Here is a 21,466-nt window from a genome sequence, read left to right as displayed (position 1 = left end):
CCTGCTTTTTTGGTTTCTAAATATTGTTCTTATTGTCTACTTCTCTGGTTATTGTTGGTTTGTAGGTACTTACTTATTTTTGTTTTTTTAATCCTTTACGCTTTGGGAGTAGAGGTAAATGCCAGCTTTTAACTGATCATCCTAATTGGGAGCTGGTTTCCTGTGTGTGTGTGTGCGTGTGTTTACAGAATATGACTGCATAAAATAAAGAGGTGGGAATCATCTAACGAGCTTTTCATACACCTTGCCATGTAAGCTGTTGGTGGATATTATAAAATTGAGAATGACATTTTAAAAAGAATGTTTTTATTATTGACTTCTGAAAGTATTTTTTAACTTGGAATTTTGCATTTAAATAACATTTGTTTTTTCTCATTGAAAGAGGTATAGCAGAGGTAGAAGCTGGGATTTCAGAGAATTTTGGTTTGTTTTTGTTTTTTTGGCCCCAATTCATTTTGATTCACCTATTCTTGGAAATTGTCATTTTGATATGCTTAAAACTAAGCAAATGCATTTTAGAATAGAGAGGTGCTGGCATTTTACACTTGGTGCTAGCCAAAAGGCTGAGGAGCGTTGGTACTGGCATGTTATACAAATATTATAATAATTTCTTGCATGTACTTATAAGACACTTCATAACTAATACTGCATCATTTAAAAGCCTCATACTTAAAAGAGTAGGTAAAATAATTACTTAGCTACATAAAAAATGAGTAATTAGATAAAAATCTATATTTTTGGAAATCGTGGTAGTTCTAAAATAGTGAGGCTAGAGTAGCCAAAAAGATACAACATGCATATAATTCTTCAGGATTATGTAAACAAGGCAGAGGAATCTGGAATACCATGTTGTTACCCTTTTCATTAGATATCATTTAGAATAATTGAGAAGTATGTTTGTGATGATTTAAGTTACCAGATTAATAAAAGCCATAAACGTGACTTAGTGCCTTTGAGGTTTATTTCAGTTGCATCATATTTAATGGTGGTTTGGTAGCCTTTGCCACCCTATGTTAATATCATTGCTTACTAAACTAGTTTGATTTGGGGACTTTTTTTTGAACTAAAATATTAAATCTTTTTAAAACAAACAAAAATATCACCCAAAATCCCGTTGACATTTAAGAATGAAATTAAAACAGGAGTACTTTTGTGTGCATACTTCATAAATAAAGAATTGTTTAATTCTATTTGTTTGTATATACATTGTTGTTAAAAAAAGAATTTTTAAGATACACAGTTTGAGACAACAAAAACTGATATCAAGTGGTAAGGCTGTTTTTATGATAGCAGTTGAAACTTTACATCAGCTGCCCTACCAAAGCTCAGGGGAAGAGTTTATAGAAATTCGTTCCATAATGTGGCACAAGCTTTATGAATTATTCTAAAAAAGCTTCTTTAAAGAAATGTTTCCCTTCAGAACCCTAAAAACAAAATATGGTATCGCTGCGCCTGAGTGGCTCAGTGGGTTAAGCCTCTGCCTTCGGCTCAGGTCATGATCTCAGGGTTCTGGCATCGAGCCCTGCATGGGGCTCTCTGCTCAGCAGGGAGTCTGCTTCTCCCTCAGCCTGTCTCTCTGCCTATTTATGATCTCTCTGTCTCTCTGTGTTAAATAAATAAATAAAATCTTTAAAACAAAACACACAAAAAAACCAAAAAACAAAATAGGATAAGATCTAGGCTAATATATTTCATGTCTCCTCCACCTTTTTTCTGAAGGAATTCTGACGCACTTTGCAAAATTGAACTCACCTATAAAATGAGTAGAGGTCAAATGTTATCACTGCCTAAAGGGATGTCCAGGATGCCTTGCTACAGAATGTTCTAGTCTGTTTTGCATCGTGATTAAGAGCACAGACTTGGGGGCTGGATTACCTGGATCTGACTCCCAGATAGGCTTATTCACTAGTCATGTGACAAATTATGTAACCTGCCAGTGTCTCTGTGCCTTCATCTATAAAATGGGAATAAAAATATTACCTCATATGTCTGCTTGGAGGATTAAATAAATTAATATTTGTGTATGCTTGCAACAGTGTCCTGAATAAAGCATGACATACTGTTTGCTGTTTTTATTATGAGGTGTATTATGCCAAATAAATTCTTAGTTGAGGCTTTAACAGTTCTTTTCTTTGTAATAAATCATTATTATTTCAGATCTAATTTCAGTGCTATGATAGTAGAAACACAACCGAGGATGGCACTGTATTTCATACCATGTCTTTATTTTATTAGCATTTACTAAGCAAATTAAGCTATTAAGTAAAATTTAAGGGAAAAGCATAACTTACCTCAGAGTGAATGTTTAAAATACTTTTGGAACCACTAATTGTGAATAGTAGATTAATTTTGTATAATTCCAGTGGAATTAGTTGCCTGATATCTAATAGCCTTTTATAAGTATGTGAAATAGATGACCCTTGCACAGAAATGATAGTTCTTAAAGGTTTAGTATTCATCAATATCTATTTTAAAATCATACATTGACATTTAGAAACACCTTCTCAGGGTCTCCCTTTTATTATTTCATTTAAATTTTAATTGATTGGTAGTCTTTACCAACATTAAATCTGAGTTTCCCTTTGCTGGAAAGGAGAATAATGTGAGCAGGGATATAAATGTAAGTTCTTATCTCTAATTACCAGTTGTTAGAATTCAGTATTGAACTTACATGCGGAAAAACAGTTAATTGAATATTGACGTATTTAATGAGCAAAATAGATTAAATAATATTTATATAAATTGAGTTTTGGAAACATTTTGTATTGATTAATTTGCATTTTTAAATAGGAACGTGTAAATGCATATATTTTTTAAAAAGTGTATTTTAAAAGTGCTTAAACATAAAATGTATTTTTTAAATTCTGTAGGTATTACTGATGAATTTTCCAAGCTTTTGGTAGGCTCTAATTTTTCTGTAATAACAAGGCATTTTACAAAGCTTTTGTCATATTAAAAAAAATCTTTGGTATTTGAAAAACAAAAAATGAAGGGTAAAATGTTTTAGTGGTATTTCTCTCTATATAAATAATGAAAATTTGAGTAAGCATTTTTCAGTGAAAAATATGTTCCTTTGCTCATTAAATATTTATTAAGCACATTTTATTGCTAGGAACTGTGGCAGACACTGGTTTTATATTGATAAACAAAACAGAGCCGGTTTCTCCTCTCAGGTGTCTCAATATCTAGCGTGGGAGATGGGTGAAGCCAAACATACATAAATACAAAATCTGTTAGGCGTCATTAAGCAAAGAAATGGAGCAAGAGACCAAGGGGATCTGTAGGATCTGTATGGTGGTAAGGACGGCTACTTGGGAATGCTTTCAAGCTGCGGTTTCAAGGATAAGGAGCTGGCCCTGTCCAGAGTAGACAGGGAACATTCCAAGCAGAGAAAATCACAACTGAGAAGGCCTGGGGGCAAGAAGGAGTCTAGAGATAGGAAGCAGTACAGCTGGAGGATGGTGTCCACAGAGGGAGCCCCCCCCCCCGGATGTGATGGCTGGCTGGCTGGATGAATGACAGCAGAAGGAGGGGTTAATCGTAGGATTGCACAGTAGCTCTCTCCAGCTGCAAAATGGTGTTTCCTCAGCCGCTGCACTCGGTGCCCTCTCCTTCCCTTTCACTCCTGGCTGGGATTTGTTCTCCGTAGATTATCAGAGAGATTTAATAATCCTTAAGAATATTGAGCTAAAATGGCTGAACACATCTAACAGTTAGTTATCTGGTAGTTGTGAAAATTAAGTGGTTGGGAGAATATCTCTGAAACTGAGTGTCACGGAGACTGAGGTGGGACTTTGCTCAGAGAGCCTCAGACCCCAAACCCTCCATCTAGTTGGTGATGGAATTCTGAGAGAGCGTTCTGAGTCTAGGATGGCTGCAATTAACGATTTAAGTAAAACATTAAAGTAGGTTTTATACAACTTTTCTCTCACTCCATGCTTTGGCAGGTTTGGAAACTTCAAATTTAATTTTGAGTTTTCAGAAGTTTTCCTGTCTTCTACCAATCTTTTTTGTTTTCTTGTTTTCTTTTAAGATACTGATTATCTGAGTGCTAGTCATTGAGGTTTATTTGTCATCTGGCTAAAGGGACTGCACGCATGTCATTAATTCAACAGATTTTTTTTTAGAGCTGTACATGTCTCTGTGTTAGTTGGAGATTGTGTACTGAAGGATGAAATACTCTCGGAGTTTGTCTTTATAAAGCATAGGGTATGGGAGACAGACATTGAGCAAGTAAACAAATACAAATACACACACACGCACGCACACACACACGCACACACACACACACACAGATTATGTTAGGTATTAGAAGGAAGAGGTGTGTTTTGACAGAAAATAACTTTGTCAGTGCTTTGGATTGGCTCCTAAGGGAAGGAATGTTTGTGTAGGTAGTGTAGGTAGAACTCTGAAAGAGAACGACTTGTTAGCAAAGGGAATAGAGGGGTAATGGTAATCATCTCCCTACAGATGTTGTTTTTATTCTGAAATGGAAGATTATATCAACTGTTGAGCTCTAGCTTACCACCATTCGCAAAGTAAGGTAGGTAGGGCCCAAATAAAATCTTGATTTACAGAGTTATTGTTGACATTGTGTGGGAAGATGTGTATTTACCTGCCCTCAGGTATGACAGAGATCAACAGGAAATGAGTGTGGAGTGATTAATTTGTTCAATGTATAATTACTGTGTGTTTAATACTTCTTTACCTTTTAATGTTTTTAACGCAAGGAATTTAAAGAATCCTTGAGTTTTGAAGGCTTGATGTCTAACTATTGCATGTTCCAGTTAAGAAAACGCAGACCACAAGAAGTTAAAAAGAAACAGAAAGATGATAGAAAGAAAACTGAGGAGTTAGGCTTATGATTTCAAGGTCTTTATTGTTACTTCATAATTAATTCAAATCATATATGTGATGTCTGTCCTGATGAACTTTGAAACTTTTATCTGTTTGATCAGGGTTGCTTTAATTTTATGTGAAGCCGAATAGATCAGTGTGGGAGGCTTGCTGCATTTCACTTGAGGGGTACATGTTTGGTGCTCAGAAAACAGCTGGGAAGACAGGGTCTCCACACTTCCAGATGTTCTTTCTTCCATCTTTAGATTTTAGGAAAATTGCAGAATGTTAAACTAATCCCTTATCCTAAACATGTTAGCAAACTGCAAATGGAAAAGGTAGACATAGTTTTTATTTACATATTTGCTTAGAAATAAAATTGTTTAAACAGAAATTTAGTTTTCATATATCATTTATGTTAGAAGCTAAATATATATTGTGTCAGGTATGGGAGACAGACATTGAGCACTACAGACACAATATATATTGTGTCAGGTATGGGAGACAGACATTGAGTCACGTAGAGAAGAGGATTGTCTGACTGCAGGGAAGAGTTCTGAGACAAAACAAAAATAAGTCCAAGTGGGAACTGGTTTTTCACTTTTCCCTTATATAGTCAGAAAAAGTTTCTCTTTTAAACCTAAATAGGAAATATGTGATTACATTATTTTGCTTTGTTTCTCATTATTTTTCCATGATCATCTTAAATTGCATTTGATTTTCATCTGATTCTTTTTGAAAATGTTAATATTTCAGTGCATTTTGGGTGATTGTAAAGGATTCTCCATATAGGGCTTTTTAAAGCTCATTTGATCAAAATTAAGTAATTTATGTCTTTAAATCCAATTAACAAAGCTTTGTTATTTTGGCAAAATATTATTCATGCTCCAAAGCAAAAGTTAAGGTACAATAAGATAAATGCTGTAAGCTTAGTGAAAGATGAAAGCTTATATTATTTTTTAATGTTTTTTAAAAAAATTATTTATTTTTACATAAACTCTAATCTCAGTCTGGGACTTGAACTTGTGGCCCTGAAATCAAAAGTTGCCTGCTCTACCAATTGAGCTAGTCAGCTGCTCCTATATTATCTTTAGTAAGGGATTATTTTTGCTGGGGGAAATGGATACAGTGCTAGTGTTTCTCACCACACTTTGTTTTGCACTAACCCTTATAAACGTGGATATTAATACTGTTAATAATATCATTGTTTTATTTATTTTTTTATTTGAATATAGTTGACATACATTGTTACATTAGTTCTAGAATATAGCTACCATGTGTCACCTAACAACACTATTAAAGTATCATTGGCTATGTTCCCTGGGCTGTGTCTTTGCTTCCATAACCTGTTCATTCCATAACTGGAAATTTATCTGTCTCATTCCCCTTTACCTGTTTTACCCATCCTCCCAAACTTTTCCCCTCTGACAACCATTAATCCTGTTTATTTATAGATTTGATTTGGCTTTTTGTTTTATTAATTTGTTTTGTTTTTTAGATTACACATGTGTGAATTCATAAGATATTTGTCTTTCTCATCCTGACTCACTTAGCATGTATTTTTTGGGTCCAACCGTGTTATCACAAATGGCAAGATCACATCCTCTTTTTATGGCTGCATGATACTCTGTTGTATGTGTATGTGTATATGTACACACAAACACCACATTTTTATCCATTCATCTTATGGATGAACTTTTGGGTTGCTTCCATAACTTGGCTATCTTAAGTAAGCTGCAGTAAACATTAGGTGCATTTATCTTTTCAAAGTCCTGTTTTTGTGTGTGTGTATGGTTTTTTTAATTGTTTGTTTGTTCATTTGTTTTAGTAAATAGTAGTGGACTTGTTAGATCACAGGGTATTTCTATTTTCAGTTTTTTGAGGAGCCTCCATACTGTTTTGCCCAGAGTCTGTATCAATTTACATTTCCACCAATGAGGAACTGGTATGTGAGGGTTCCTTTTTCTCCATATCCTTCTTAACACTTTATTTCTTATCATTTTTATTCTAGCCATTCTGACAGATGTAATATAATATCTCTTTACAGTTTTGACTTGCATTTCCCGGGTGATTAGTGATGTTGAGCATCTTTCCTTATGTTTGTTGGCCATCTGTGTGTGTTGTTTGGAAAAATGTCTATTAAACCTAAATAGATTTAGGTCCTCTACCTGTTTTTTAATTGAATTGCTTGTTTCTTTTCTTTTTTTATTTCTTTTTTTTTTTTTTTGGTGTTGAGTTGTGTAAGTTGTTTATATATTTTAAATAATAAGCCCTTATCAGATACATCATTTGCAGATATTTTCTCCCATTCAGTTGGTTGCCTTTTTGTTTTATTGATGGTTTCTTTTACTGTGCAAAAGCTTTTTATTTTGATGTAGTCCTAATACTTTATTTTTTGCTATTGTTTCCCTTGCCCTAGGAGATATATCTAGAAAACTGCTTCTACAGCTGATGTTAGAGAAATTACTGCCTGTATTCTCTTCTAGAATTTTTATAGTTTCAGATCTCTTATTTAGGTATTTAATCCATTTTGAGTTTCTTTCTGTGGATGGTGTTAGAAAGTGGTCCAGTTTCATTCTTTTGCACGTAGCTGTCCAATTTTTTCCAACACTATTTGTTGAAGAGACTGTCTTCTTCCCATTGGATATTCTTGCTTTTTTTTTGTGGTAGATGAATTGACCACATTAATGTGGGTTTATTTCTGGGTTCTCTGTTTTATTCCATTGATCTATATGTCTTATTTTTGTGTCAGCACCAACAGTATCATTGTTTTAAATACCTATGTTAACTGATTAGAAAGTATCATTTTTTCCCTACATGCCATTGCCAAAATGTACATTGTCATAGCCCATTTTTTTAAACTGTTTAACAACGAATAGGAATGTACTCAACCCAGTTACATTATAAATGTATTTAAAATTGAAGTTCATGATTTTTTTTTCAAGTTCATGATTCTTGAATGTAAAATAACAGTTTCATATTTTTTCAGGAAACGCATGTTTCAGAAGAGATGGGTGAAATTTGATGGCCTTAGCATCTCTTATTATAATAATGAGAAGGTAAGTACACTTGATAGTTCTCAAAGATTTTCTTACATATCCAAGGTATACTTCAGCAAACTAAGCAAACAATTTGTTTTTTAAGAACAGGAGTTGTATTACCAACATGAAAAGAGTTTGCACACAGTACAAACACTGTGTGCAGTAAAAAAAGCTCTTTTTAGTTTGCAAACACTCTGTTCATAGTTCAACTTCTCTTCATACATAAAATTTGGATTTAAAAAAATCATACATCCAACATTTATTCATGGAGTGTCTTCTATAAACTACAGGAATTGTTATGAGTGATGTAAGGATGAATAAGGAATTATCTTTCTCTTAGAGAACACTAAGAAGTATTTATGAAAGGATACTACAGTTAGGCGCACAAGATGATGTTACTTTATACTGTGGAAGGGTGTGGAAGAACCAAAGAAGGTTTCTTGCATGATATTTCATTTGCCGTGGTTCTTGAAAAAAGAAGAAAGTTTGCACATAGGGTAGAGAGAATAGGACGTGGTAATGTAGAGAACCATGAGATGTCCAGATGGAAAGTCAGTTTTCTGACTGGAAAATGGGATATATGAAGGAAACTTGAGGAGAAGAAACTGAGAAGTTCTTTGGAGTTAGCACTCATGGAACATCTTGATGAGAAAGTGGTCACAAGTTTGTCTTCAGGCAAGTGAGTCTTAACAAAATGATACTATTTTGATCATGTCTTCATTAGGTATGAGACTTTCTTTATTCTTAGGAGATGTAGGCTGGGATATTTGAAGTGTCCTATCTGCAAACGTATTTCAGATGTTACTTACCTATATATTTATACTTATAAATATATTTGCATACACACATAGGTAAAATAAAAACTGAAGATGTTAACACCGGTCAGATCTGGGTGGAAGACAGGTGGACGTCCCTTGTCACCATCTTTCAACTTCTCTGTTGTTGACAATTTCCTTAATGAAAAGTTGGAACTAATAAATATATCATATTTTTAGTTCATTAAAATCAGGTATTCTTACAGTCTTAACTATATACATTCTCTTACCAGACTCCCCTAACATTTAAGCACATTTTCTTATTTATAGCTTATAATCTAACATTATTTTCTCATTATTTGGAGAATACCACTTCCTATTGTGATATTTGTGGCTTGAATAGAAAGTCCCTTTCATATATTGGTTCTTCAGTGCTACCGGGCAGAAGAGTGTATGCTTTTAGATAGAAAGTAACATTCATTTACATGCGACAATACTAAGAACAATAGAAAGTTTAGAGAAGTACTAATTATTTGGTTTCAGCTTACAGTGATCTAGATAAAACATCAAATACGTTTAAACACACCTCCTTGGGATTTGCAGGATGGTGGAATGAATATTTTTTTTAAAAGCTGGTTTTCTGCCTTGGCTACTGATTTTAGTTTGCTTGTGCATTTGAATGTTGAGACAGTTTCTATGCCAGCGGTGGGTACAATGTGGTCTCTGTATCTGCTGGAATTTGACCCCTAGTTTTTTTTTTTTTTCAGTAGCCGTGCCCTTCTCTATTTTGATTGAAATAAGGGGGAATACTATTCAAGAGTGAGACTTCCGTGCCATGAGGCTCTGTTGGTGGTGGCCTTATACCCCTTTGGGAGAGAGAATTTCTGGTATCTGTGTCCAACTGGACCCATTCTGTTTGTCCTGTAAAAGGTCTTCTCAACTGTGGTGAGATGAGTGCCTGCCACATTTGTAGGTACTGATGCAATAAAAATCATGCAGCCTTGGTTTGAAATTGTGATAAGAAGTTCATGTTAAAATGAATGGCTACAAATTATTTAGCTTAACAATTTTTTAAGAAATTCGAATTATTGTTTTCTGTGACATTCTGTCCCTTTACTATCCAGATGGTTGGTTTCATCTTGGCAAAAAATAAAAACATTGGGATGAGTGCTTCCTAAAAAGAGAGTTTCTGTTGTGACCCACCTTGCTCAAGGGTAGATTGAAGGGCTGGGAAGAGGGCATTTCAGGGCCAGTGTATGGAAGGCAGGGGTGTGGCCATAGCCACTGCCTCAGGTGAGAGCGCAGTGTCAGTGGTCCTGTGCGCTGAGTCATCACGCCTTTTGGTGTTTAAAGGTGCATGTGAGGAGAACGAGGCTGGGCAGAGCTCTGTACTTCCCTAGTTTTCTCTCACTTTCCTCAGCACTGCTCTATCCTGTCTCTGCAAGAACTTTTTCATTGTCTTACTGAAAATGGCGCCATCCCGCTGGCCTCGATATCTTGTCACCTGCCAAGAAATCTCACTCACCCTCTTTCTCACTCAGCTGTGGGCAGAATTGCCCTGTGGTCATTTCATTGTCTGAAAGTGGTAGTAGATAAATGATGAACGTGGCCTAGATATCTGTGTGTTTCAGAGTCTAGGGATGCTTTAAAATTTCTGTTCCTAAAGGAAAATTTTATACTCTGAAAGACACAATCACTCTGAGTCTTTTGTCTTTTTTTTTCCTCTATCTTGTCTTTATCATGTGTTGTTTGAAGAGAAATACCAAGTCAACTCTACAGTGTTAAAAATTATGAGATTTCTTGGGATCTCGTAATAGATTATGAATGAGCCATTTGAGAATCTGTAACTTCCAGAGGTTAATATGATATGATAGCTTGTTAAGTACATTTTGATCACTCCTGGGGAATTTTATTTATTTTTCTGTTACTTTTCTGGAGTATTTACCTGCTAAATAGGATCTTATTATAGGCACGTGGGTGGTTACAGTTTTGTAAGGAATTGTTTTTTAATCTCTTTAAGCAGATCTGGAAGAGGGAAAAATCTCCTTTTTAAAATTCCAGTTTCCTACAGTGCTGCTTGATTTTTCTGTACTGAAAAATATATTCATGGTAACATTTTTATTCCACAAATGGTTAATTATTTTACTAGAGATCTATTTTTATAAGCTCTTGTAATTCTTAAGCAAACTAAGATTTGAGAATGGATCATCTAAGAGATGTAGCATAAATGTGGACATTCTAGATTTTTCAGTCTGATATCAGCCACTTAGACTTACAGCTAGAGAGGCTCTTGTACTGTCCCCAAAGGTATTATGCTCTTTCCTATATCTGAGCTTTCCTGACACGAGGGAGACATTTTCCCCTATTTCTTATTCCTGGAGCTCTTAGTGGTCTAGTAGTGCCTCACATTGCCACCATATCCCACTGCATTTAGTGGCTTTCCTTTAAGCCAGTCAGTCTTGTATTTCTTTGCATGACCTTTTGCAGTGGTATCTGGGTACACACTGTGGGGAGCGTGAACATGTCTTTTTTCTTGTATTTTCATCTCCTTGTTTTTCTTTTCCATCTGAACCTTCAGAGCCATTGCCATCCATCAAAATTCTGTGCAAACTTGAAGATCCGGTTTTTTTTATCCACTTTACAAATCTTTTATTTTTTTCTAGCTATGACATTTGAACAATCATATGCAAGAAAGGTTAGAAGGAAGAGATGCTGAAAGTAGGCAAATCAGAGGAGTGTGCAGTAAATCTGGCATTAGTTATCTGGGTGTAGGCTGTGTATGCCAGTGGAAGTATTAAAAAAATGAATTTAGAAAAAATATCAGAAATGAGCTGTCAGAGCTTGATTTAATTGTGATTGATTGGACATAGAATTCATTCACTGAGAAAATACTTCTGCAGTTCCGTTTATGTGAAAGGTCTGAGGAAAATAGATGTATGACCTACTGTCTATTTCGGGAGAATGTCTTAATCAAATGACCACACAGTAAATATAAAAAAAAAAAACACTGTTTAAGTTATAGTTAGTAATTGCTATAAAGGAAAAATACAGATTGTTATTAAGTTAGGGTTATCTGCCTAGTGAGGATGGGGGGGCCTATGAGAAGAGGCCGGTCGAAACCTTTCTTCTGAAGCATATACTTACACTGAAATGTGAGGGATGGAGAGGCAGGAACCATGTGAAGCTGGATGGGGACAACATTCCTTGAAGAACAGAGGAAGCAAAGGCACTAGATTGGGAAGAAATACGTGTGTTAATGGAATCTCAAAGAAGACTCATGTGAGTGGAGAGAATCAGAGTGTGCCAGGAAGGAAGTGGACAATGTTACTGTAGGGAGGGTCCTAAGTTATATGGGTACAAACGAGCCACACAAATGAAAGACCATGTAAGACTGACTTAGAAGAGTAATATTTTAATGAACAGATATGGGGGGGCATGTTTTCAGGAGATAATTTAAAGTTTGAGGGGCTTATGGGATAGCTTCATGTATCATCGATGACTTGAAATATGATGATGGAGTTGACCAAAATGGATAAGGAAGGAAGTAAGGACAGATTTTAGCATTTTCCTCATAAACTTGGCTGTTGAAATAGTAGGAGTGGATTTTCTTAGAGAAGATAAAACAAAAAGTGGAAAACGAGAAGTTACCTTGAAGTTACTTACTTCTTGACATCCTTCTTTTACTATGAGGTTGCCCACTCATCTTCAATTACAGTTCAAATATTGTATTCCATCTTGGTTGTCTGAGAAGATGTGGGAGGGCCTCTGTGGCATTGGTAGTTAAAATGGTGTCAAAGAATGTGTAGGATTTTGATGCATACATATGGTCAGGGATAAAAGATTGAAACAGAAGCCTTAGAAGAGAAGAAACTGTCAAAGAGCTAAGAGGGAATGCCATGACAGCAGAGTATATCTTCTCAGTGGGCCTAGGATAACCTCCTAGTAGAACACCGTGCTGCTGACAGTGACTACCCCGTACCTATCTGATATGCATGGCAGGAGTTTACCAGTAGGAAGAATATGACCTTGGCACTTGTTCTCTGTGTGGGATGGTTTAATACATTTTTTTTTTTTTTAACCTAGCCAGTTGCTTCAGATACTTGGGATCTGCTAAAATATGAAGGTTCCATGAGTCATTCTTTGGAAGGAAATGGTAGAAAAAACCCCACAAAGATGTGTCCAGACTTTTCTGATATTTAAGACCTTCCATATATGCCCTTGATGTATGTTTCCAGCTTTACCTCTTTGACTCTGCCCCGTGGCTGCTCTTATTTCTCTACTTATTATGCCTCTATTATTAAAGCTTTCCAGCCAGGATGGCCTCCCAACCCGCTATCTGTGTGGTTGCGCTTAAGCTTCTTTAGGTCAGGCTCTGATGTCTTCATGTCTGTGAAAATAGCTGACCTCTTTTAAACAGAATTTGGGAGTTTCCATCTTTGTACTCATACATTCCGTGGCTCAGACTCTGTTTTAAACTTTTCTCCCACTACATTGGCTGGTTTTTCATTTTGAGGCTCTTTGAATATATAAATACTATTTGAATTTTCTTTCCAACACAAGGTCCAGTAAATATTTCACCCTTAGTAAATAGCAGGCATTGTCAGGTGGTTCTTATGCCAAAGGGTTTTGGTGGATCCAGAAATAGAAAGACTGAAAAAGCTACCAAGAGTCTTCAGAATGACCTTCCTGAGCAAAAGGGTAAAATGCAGATGCCAGTTGCAAACTGCCAAAATTGTATTAGGCATTTGCCGGTTGTAAACTGCCAAATCCTTTTTTTAAAAAAAATTCTTTTGTCTTTTTCATTAATTTTTCATTGGGGAATTAAAGGTAAACTGAGGCAGTTGTGATATTAAGATAATTATTAGAATCATTGGGTAATATGTTTAATTGCTCTAATGCAACAGTCTTGTTTTGAGATGTGTCCTTGTTCACACGTGTAGTAAGTAGCAGTTGTTTTGAAGTAGTTTAGTTACAGTACCCATGATGGCCAGCAGATGCCTGCAAACACCATCAAATCATTTTGACCAGCTTGTTTTTTAAAAAACGTACTGTTGGTTTTGGGAACTATATATTGCTGATCTAGTACAACTGTTTGTATTTGATTCTTTGCCTTTTAATTTTAATTCCAAAAAAGGAGAAAATTGAAAAGACATTTCACATGGAAGGGCCATTAAAATATTTTCCTTTCTGGGGCGTCAGGTCATGTCTGAGGAGATAGACTATTTGTATGTTATTTAAAAAATTTAGATTAAAATTATTAAGGAGAAGCACAATGTGCTTGTAAATATTTATAGTGTTTGTACCATTCTTTTTCTTGATAAGGTCACACGAATTTTATTTTAATTTGTCTTGTTCATGTATCTTTTTCTCTAACCAATACAGGAAAAGTATTCAAAAGGAATCATTCCTCTTTCCGCTATATCTACAGTACGGGTTCAAGGAGACAACAAATTTGAAGTTGTTACAACACAAAGAACTTTTGTTTTCAGAGTAGAAAAAGAAGGTAAGGTTATTTCTTTATCCCTGAAACAACACTCATAGACATTAATTTCTGACCAATCAGAAGATTCATAAGCTAGTGAAGCTACACACATCAAGAAACCTTAGAATACGTGACTTTTATGTAATTTTACACTTGATATTCTCCTGAATGCCATAACGAGCCGACAGGTCATTTGTTGGCTCATTATTCCTGCATGCAGCAAATACTTAGACTCTACTACGTGCCAAGAATTCTTCCAAATTCTGGATGTTTAGCAGTGAAAAGTAAGACAAAAGTCTCTGCTCCTATGGAGTCCACCTTTTTTAGCTGTTGTTTGACAAGGCGGAGTAGTTATTTAATATGTAAACACAGTTTTTCTCACGATGAAAGTGTTGGTTTTAGGGAAGTTTACGCATGCCAGGTTCAACTGAACACATAGGACCAGTAATCATTCTAGAACAAATTTCAGAGGATCGTTTGTACTTTCTCAATTCTTTGTACCTTCATCCTCTGCTATAGGACACTTGATGGTGAAATTTAGATGGCATGTGGTTTATGGGTAGGGACTAAACCTCTAGATCTTTTCTGACTTTTGGAGAGGGTAGGGAGGGAGAGCAGGAGAGCTAAGAGTTCTCTGTTGTATACTTTGATTGACTATCAACATGTTATTACTCTATCTCTCACTACTTTTAAGTGATACAGATAAGTCCATCGTCATTAATTAAAGAATTATAATTTTAATTTATTTAAAGCTTCTATTTTAGTATAGATTATAACTCAATTTTGAAAATACTTCTTGGTCCTTAATTATTTGAATAATGGTGACCTGGAGAACTTACTAAATTCTTGATATATGCAGTGATCATCTGGACTTCATTATTAACAACAGCCTTTTTTTTTTTTTTTAAAGATTTTGTTATTTATTTATTTGACAGAGAAAGAGAAAGAAAGACAGTGAGAGAGAGAACACCAAGCAGGGGGAGTGGGAGAGGGAGAAGCAGGCTTCCCACTAAGCAGAGAGCCCAACGTGGGGCTTGATCCCAGGACCCAGAGATCATGACCTGAGCTGAAGGCAGACGCTTAACAACTGAGCCATCCGGGCACCCCTCATTATTCAAAATAGTCTTATGAGGGATTAGGTGTTACAGTTATCTCATTTTATAAAAATAAAAAATAATATTCCATTTTACACAGAACCCATTTTACCGTTTTATAAACTACAACAGCATTAGATATGATAGGGCAATATTTGTCTTTTTTATGCTGCTAGATTCCTAGGCCATATACCAGTGTGTGACACACAGAAAACATTCAATAAATCCTGTATGTTCCTAGAAAGCTTTCATTATTCCTTGGCATAATGAGTAAATGCGTGAGTCCAGCTGCTGTTCACACTGGGGCAGCATTTTTCAAACTGTGAATCACTATCCATTGATGAAATCAATGTAGTGGTTTCTGAAGATACTAAAATAAATCCCCCCCAAAACAGAAAAAAAACCAAACATGAAATAGAATAAGAAATATCAGTGTGCATCGCTTCTAATTAAGTATTGTGAAACATACCTGTGTGCATATTGCACGTATGTAGCAGTAAAAGTGTTTCTTACTTGAGCTGCTATTTAATCACTGAGACCTATAGCCTAGTCCGGGTTGGCCTGACCATGGCCTATCGCCTAAATCTGGCTGCTGCTTGTTTTTGTAAACAAGGTCTTGTTCTATCACTGTCTCCGTCGTTCATTTGCATATTGTCTATGGCTCCTTTTATGCCTCAGTGGCAGTGCCGAGAAGCTGCAGGCTACCTGGCTGGGAAGGCCCAAGATACTCCTCTCTTGACTGGGAATTGTGACAGTCTTTCCTTACACTTTGGTTTCCTCTGCCCAGAAGGTGACTGCCTGTCTCTTTGAGGTGCTAATCCCTTTCCCCTTGGCTTCTCAAAATGAATTTCACGTATGCCACATAGCTTTCATTTTGGTAGACATACTAAATAAAGCTTCCCACCTGTGTGAAAATCTGTTTAGCCATAATTATGTACTGTATATAAAAGTTAAATAGACACGTTTGAGTAGAATATATCAACCCACATGTTTAAAAATTACATGCTCTGATACATAGTTCATATATAGTTCATAGTTCATGTATCACGTAATTGTGATATAAACAGCATAAGAATTTCATTAAAACTTTGGTATAAGTTAGTTTTTTTACTTTTTCTTTTTTTTTAAAGATTTTATTTATTTATTTTACAGAGATCACAAGTAGTCAGAGAGGCAGGCAGAGAGAGCGGGGGGGGGGGGGCGGGGGGGGGAAGCAGGCTCCCTGCTGGGCAAAGAGCCCGATGCGGGGCTCCATCCCAGGACCCTGAGATCATGACCTGAACGGAAGGCAGAGGCTTAACCACTGAGCCACCCAGGCGCCCCTAAGTTAGTTTTTTTTTAAAGGTTTTTTTCTTTTAAGATTTTATTTATTTATTTGAGAGAGAGACAGAGACAAAGAGAGAGAGAGCATGAGAGGGGAGGGCAAAGGGAGAAGCAGACTGGGAGCCTGATATGGGACTCGATCCCAGGACTCCAGGATCATGACCTGAGCCGAAGGCAGTCGCTCAACCAACTGAGCCACCCAGGTGCCCCAAGTATAAGTTAGTTTTCATTTATTTATCCATTTATTTATTTATAAAGATTTTATTTATTTGACAGAGATTACAAGTAGGCAGAGAGGCAGGCAGAGAGAGAGAGAGGAGGAAGCAGGCTCCCTGCCGAGCAGAGAGCCCGTTGTGGGACTCGATCCCAGAACCCTGAGATCATGACCTGAGCGGAAGGCAGAGGCTTTAACCCACTGAGCCACCCAGGTGCCCCTAAGTTAGTTTTTAAATAGGTTTTAGGTCTTTAAGTTTTAAAACATGAAGATACTAAAAAAAAAAAAAAAAAAAAAAAAAGGCACTGCTTTCTTAAAAACGGAGACCATCCACATGGGCTTACTGAGTGAGGTGGTTTCATTGAAAATGATTTTGAGGGCACCTGGCTGGCTCATTCGGGTAAGCACCTGTCTTCGCCTCAGGTCGAGTCCTGCATTCAGCTCCCTGCTCCACCGGGAGGGAGCAGGCTTCCTCTGCCTCCCTTTCTCTTTCTCTCTCTTGAATGAATAAGTAAAATCTCAAAAAAAAAAAAAAGTCATTTTAATGTTGTAACTAATGTTTTCAGAGATGGGTAAATGTAGAGGGGTGTGTGTGTGTGTGTAAATAGTATACATGTGTCTATGTATTTAGTATGGAACCTTCAACGAGATCGTAAGTATGTTTTATTGTTTTTTCCTCCTTCCCTGTATACAGATGGTTGACTATTTTTTACTTTGGGGGAAGTGAGAAATCAACCATAGTGGCTTATGAAATATTTGACTTAATTTTTAATCTAAATGAAACTTTTCTTCTGTCTAATCAAGAAGCAAGACAGAAGTTTAGAACACAAAGGGGAAATGGTTTGACATCCTAGCAGAAATGAATTCTCCATTTTTGGTGAGAAGGTTTCTGAATGGCCTGTCCTCTGAAGCCAGCAGCACTGTTTCCAACTGCTACATTGCCCACCGGCACTGCTAAGACAGGATTATACGTTGACATTTTTTTCCCACATATTTTCAAAGCCTTCAGTTCCCCCCATGCTTCCCAGTGAAGTATTGTTATGCTCTTAGTTGAAAGTGAATTATGTTGAAATAATTACATTTTAAAAATACTTTCTCAAATGAAAAATTTGGTGGGATTCCTTTTTCCTAAAGCAGAACCAGTGGAGTTGGTCAGAGGGTCCTAAAAACTAATGATCTCTCCAGTCTATTCCCCTGGCAGAGGCAGTCACACATGCAGATGCCTGACTTCAAAAAGCAGGTCATGTTTTGAGTTGGCAGTTTTTGTTGTTGTTGTTGTTGTTTTTTAAGATTTTATTTATTTGACAGAGCAAAAATAGGCAGAGTGGCAGGGAGAGGGAGAAGCAGACTCCCCACCGAACAGGAAGCCTGATGTGGGGCTCAGTCCCAGGACCCTGGATCATGACCTGAGCTGAAGGCAGATGGTCAACTAACTGAACCACCCAGGCGCCCCTCATTTGGCAGTTCTTATAGTGAGAAAAGGGCTTAAGAATTCTGAGTGGTCATTTGTGTTCCTGGACCATTTTCTATGCTGGGTTTCAACTGTGGTCTTGAGTTCCTGTCCATCTCAGGCGGTTCTAGATCCCTGGTAGGCAAGCAGGTGTTTTTTCCTCTCAACTCTGCTTCCGGACAGCATTTTACAGCCCTCTAGTGGCAGCTGTGGGACTGCAAAGCTTTGTTTCTTTTAAAGAATACTTGGATAAGAAACATAAATTTCCCTTATTTTGGGTAAGCAGACTTGCCTGTCTTGAAATATTTAATGTTGCTGTTTTTGTTTGGTTATGAGAGAGAAAAAGAGAACTCAGTTGGGAGGGGCAGAGGGGGGCGGGCGAGAGAGACTCACAAGTGGACTCTGTGCTGAGCATGGAGCCTGACACAGGGCTCCATCTCATGACCCCTGAGACCTGAATCAAAATCAAGAGTTAGACGCTTAACTGACTGAGCTACCCAGGTGCCCTGAAATATTCAGTGTTTCTAGAAGCAAGCTGTGAAACATTTACTAGATGGAGGGAGAGTCAGGGGAATTAAAACTTCTCCATTGTATGTGTTGGTCGACATAGTGGGTCACAAATGGTGGAGTCGTTTTTGAACCTTTTCCTCTCATATCGGCACATCCAGTCCATCAGCACATCTGATCTTTTCTGACTTTGGAAACAAGTCTGGATTCTGATTGATTCTCAACACTTCTGTCATTATTACTCTGATGCAAGCCACCACCTTTATTGGGTTATTATAATAACCTCCTTTGATCGACTTACAGTCTTGTTTTCTGTACAGCTGTCAGCAATCATGCATCAAAGAAGTCTGATCACGTCAGTCCACTTCAGATGCTGTGTTGTCTGTCCATCTGCCCGAGAGTAAAGTACTTAAATCCAAGAGCCCCTATGTGATCTGGCTCTGGTCTCTTTGATCTTGTCTCCTCCTGTGCTCTCCCTCCCTCACTGCATTTGAGCTGTTCTCCTCCATGGGAACCCCAGGGCACTGACACTTGCTTCCTTTATCTGAGAATGGTCTTCCTGCAGCCATTCTCCTGACTTGCTCTGTCACTTGCATTTCCTTTAAGCTTTTGATTAACCACTCCCTTCTTTCTGAGGCTTTTTCTAGTACCCGGTATAAAGGAGCACTTCTTGTGTCCCTCATCCCTTGCTTTATTTTGTTCCATTGCACTTGTCACTGTGTAGTAGCTTATATAGCTATGTTTTGTTGGCTTCCTCCTTTCACAAGAGGGCAGCCTCCAGGACATTAAGGCTGTGGTCTCTCTTGTTCACACTTCCGTTCCTGGTATTCAGAAAGGTCTTGGAACTCAGTGGGTACTCGGTAAATATTTGTACCAATGAATGCCTAATGATTTCGGGAAGAGTCACGGTGTACAGATACTTCCTTCTCTGAAACTGATCATGGGTTATGTTGAGGAATCTTTAGCTCAATTATATTAGCATATCAAAAGTAAAGGCCCATATAAACTTTGTTAGATTCTATTACTAATCTTTTACACAACAGAGGCCTTATGTAGTAATGCCTAAATCCTTTATGTTACTAAAGAATATGCCTACCAGTAAATCCAGTGGTCAGAGAATATTGTCGTTCTGATTGTTTTTTGTTTTTTGGGTTTTTTGGTTGTTATTGTTGTTGGTTTTTTTTTTTTTTTTAATACTTTATTGATACTTAACAGTAGTTGGCATTCATTCCTGGAAACTTCAAGGGCTAGTTTGAGGGAATTGCTATTATCTTTTATTTATATTCTAGCATAATTATAAGAAAGTGACAATTTTGTTTTCTTTACCACCCCCCCCCTTTTTTTTTTCTTTTTCCAACCCCAGAATGCTTTACTTTGAACAAAGCCTTACCTAGGTCAGGGCATATTCTCTAAGGAGTAGTCTTAGCACATTGCTAAGATCAAGATAGACAGTAAATATTTGTTATTGGAAAGAATAAAAGCACCTTGGTGTGAAGAGTAGGCAGAGGCTAGCATAGTATCTAGCTTTGTCCAAGATACATAGCCCAAGGGAAAATCAGTATTTGATCTGGAATATTGTGGCTTATCAACACGTATTCCCCTTGTCTAAAGACACACATTGCATAGTGACATGCCAATGATGCTTGTAATCTGTTTATTGTTTGAATGATCTCTGTCACTGTTTATCTGCACTTGCATGGGTAATTAAGAATAAACCGAATGTAACTATTAATTCTCATACTTATTCATGATTGCTTACTTCCTATTAGTAAATGAGGCCCTCAGGAGTTAGATAACACTTTTAGGCTCTACAAGAACCATTTGTTGAGATGCAGCCATCATATGTTTAAGTCCAGCAGATGCAGTTGTGCCAATTTCAGATTATTTTCCTGAGAAACTGAAATACAGACCAAGAATAATGTAGAAGCCACAAACACTGGGGCCTCATTTATGGTTATGACCTACACAGTGAAACAAATCAGAGAAAGACAAATACCACATGATTTCACTCACTGGAATTTAAGAAACAAAACAAAATGAAAAAAGAAGGAAAAGAGGTGGAAAAAACAGGCTCTTAGCTACAGAGAACTAACTGGTGGTTGCCAGAAGGGACGTGTGGGGAGGGGATGGGTGAAATAGGTTTAGGGGATTAGAAGTACACTTCTCTTGATGAACACTGAGTAAGGTATGGAAGTTTTGAAACATATTGTACATCTGAAACTAATATGTTGAATATAGTTCAATAAAAAACTGAAAGAAAATTAAAAAAAAAAAGTTGGGTTTCTTTTCAGTAAAAATATGACCTACATTTCAAACACAATGATTTATGTAGATTAATAGAAACAGACAAAAAACATTCTGTGCTGTTTACTTGACAGGATTATCTTGTGTGAAACTAATGACCACAAGTAATAACCAATGGAAGGAAGGTTTGTTGTTGTTCCTGAAAATATAAATTATTCTAGTACAGTCTGGATCTGTTCATATAGATATAAAATGGAGAGCAGATGCTGCATACTGACATTGACTTAGTCACGTAAACATTTTCATGTGTTTCAGTTTCTAACGATGCTGGGGAAGTTGGGTAAATATTTCCTCCTGATGCATGGGAACTATTACCTGGAGATTGTGTAATATGCACAGTAATTCATTGTTGAATGAATTTTAATAAATACTTCAGCCTTGGTCATTAAAGACAAAACTATTTTTAGTAGTTTGGAAGGTGAGGAAAAAGTAAAGAGAATTTAAAAACTACATCTCATTA

General features: G+C 36.7%; 1 protein-coding gene across 4 annotated transcripts in view; it reads left to right on the top strand.

Annotated features, from left to right (window-relative positions):
* Nucleotides 1-21,466, top strand: part of ARAP2 (ArfGAP with RhoGAP domain, ankyrin repeat and PH domain 2) — a 172,512-nt gene that overhangs the window by 21,601 nt on the left and 129,445 nt on the right. For all 4 annotated transcript variants that reach the window (XM_032334057.1, XM_032334058.1, XM_032334059.1 and 1 more), the window contains exons 6-7: nt 7,826-7,895; nt 14,015-14,135. In XM_032334057.1, the coding sequence (XP_032189948.1) occupies nt 7,826-7,895; nt 14,015-14,135 (191 nt within the window). The remainder of the gene's footprint in view (nt 1-7,825; nt 7,896-14,014; nt 14,136-21,466) is intronic.

The sequence above is a fragment of the Mustela erminea genome, chromosome 2 (genome assembly GCF_009829155.1).
Source record: "Mustela erminea isolate mMusErm1 chromosome 2, mMusErm1.Pri, whole genome shotgun sequence".
Taxonomy (NCBI): domain Eukaryota; kingdom Metazoa; phylum Chordata; class Mammalia; order Carnivora; family Mustelidae; genus Mustela; species Mustela erminea.
Note: the sequence above shows the minus strand (reverse complement) of the source record. Positions and strands in the feature narration are given on the sequence as shown.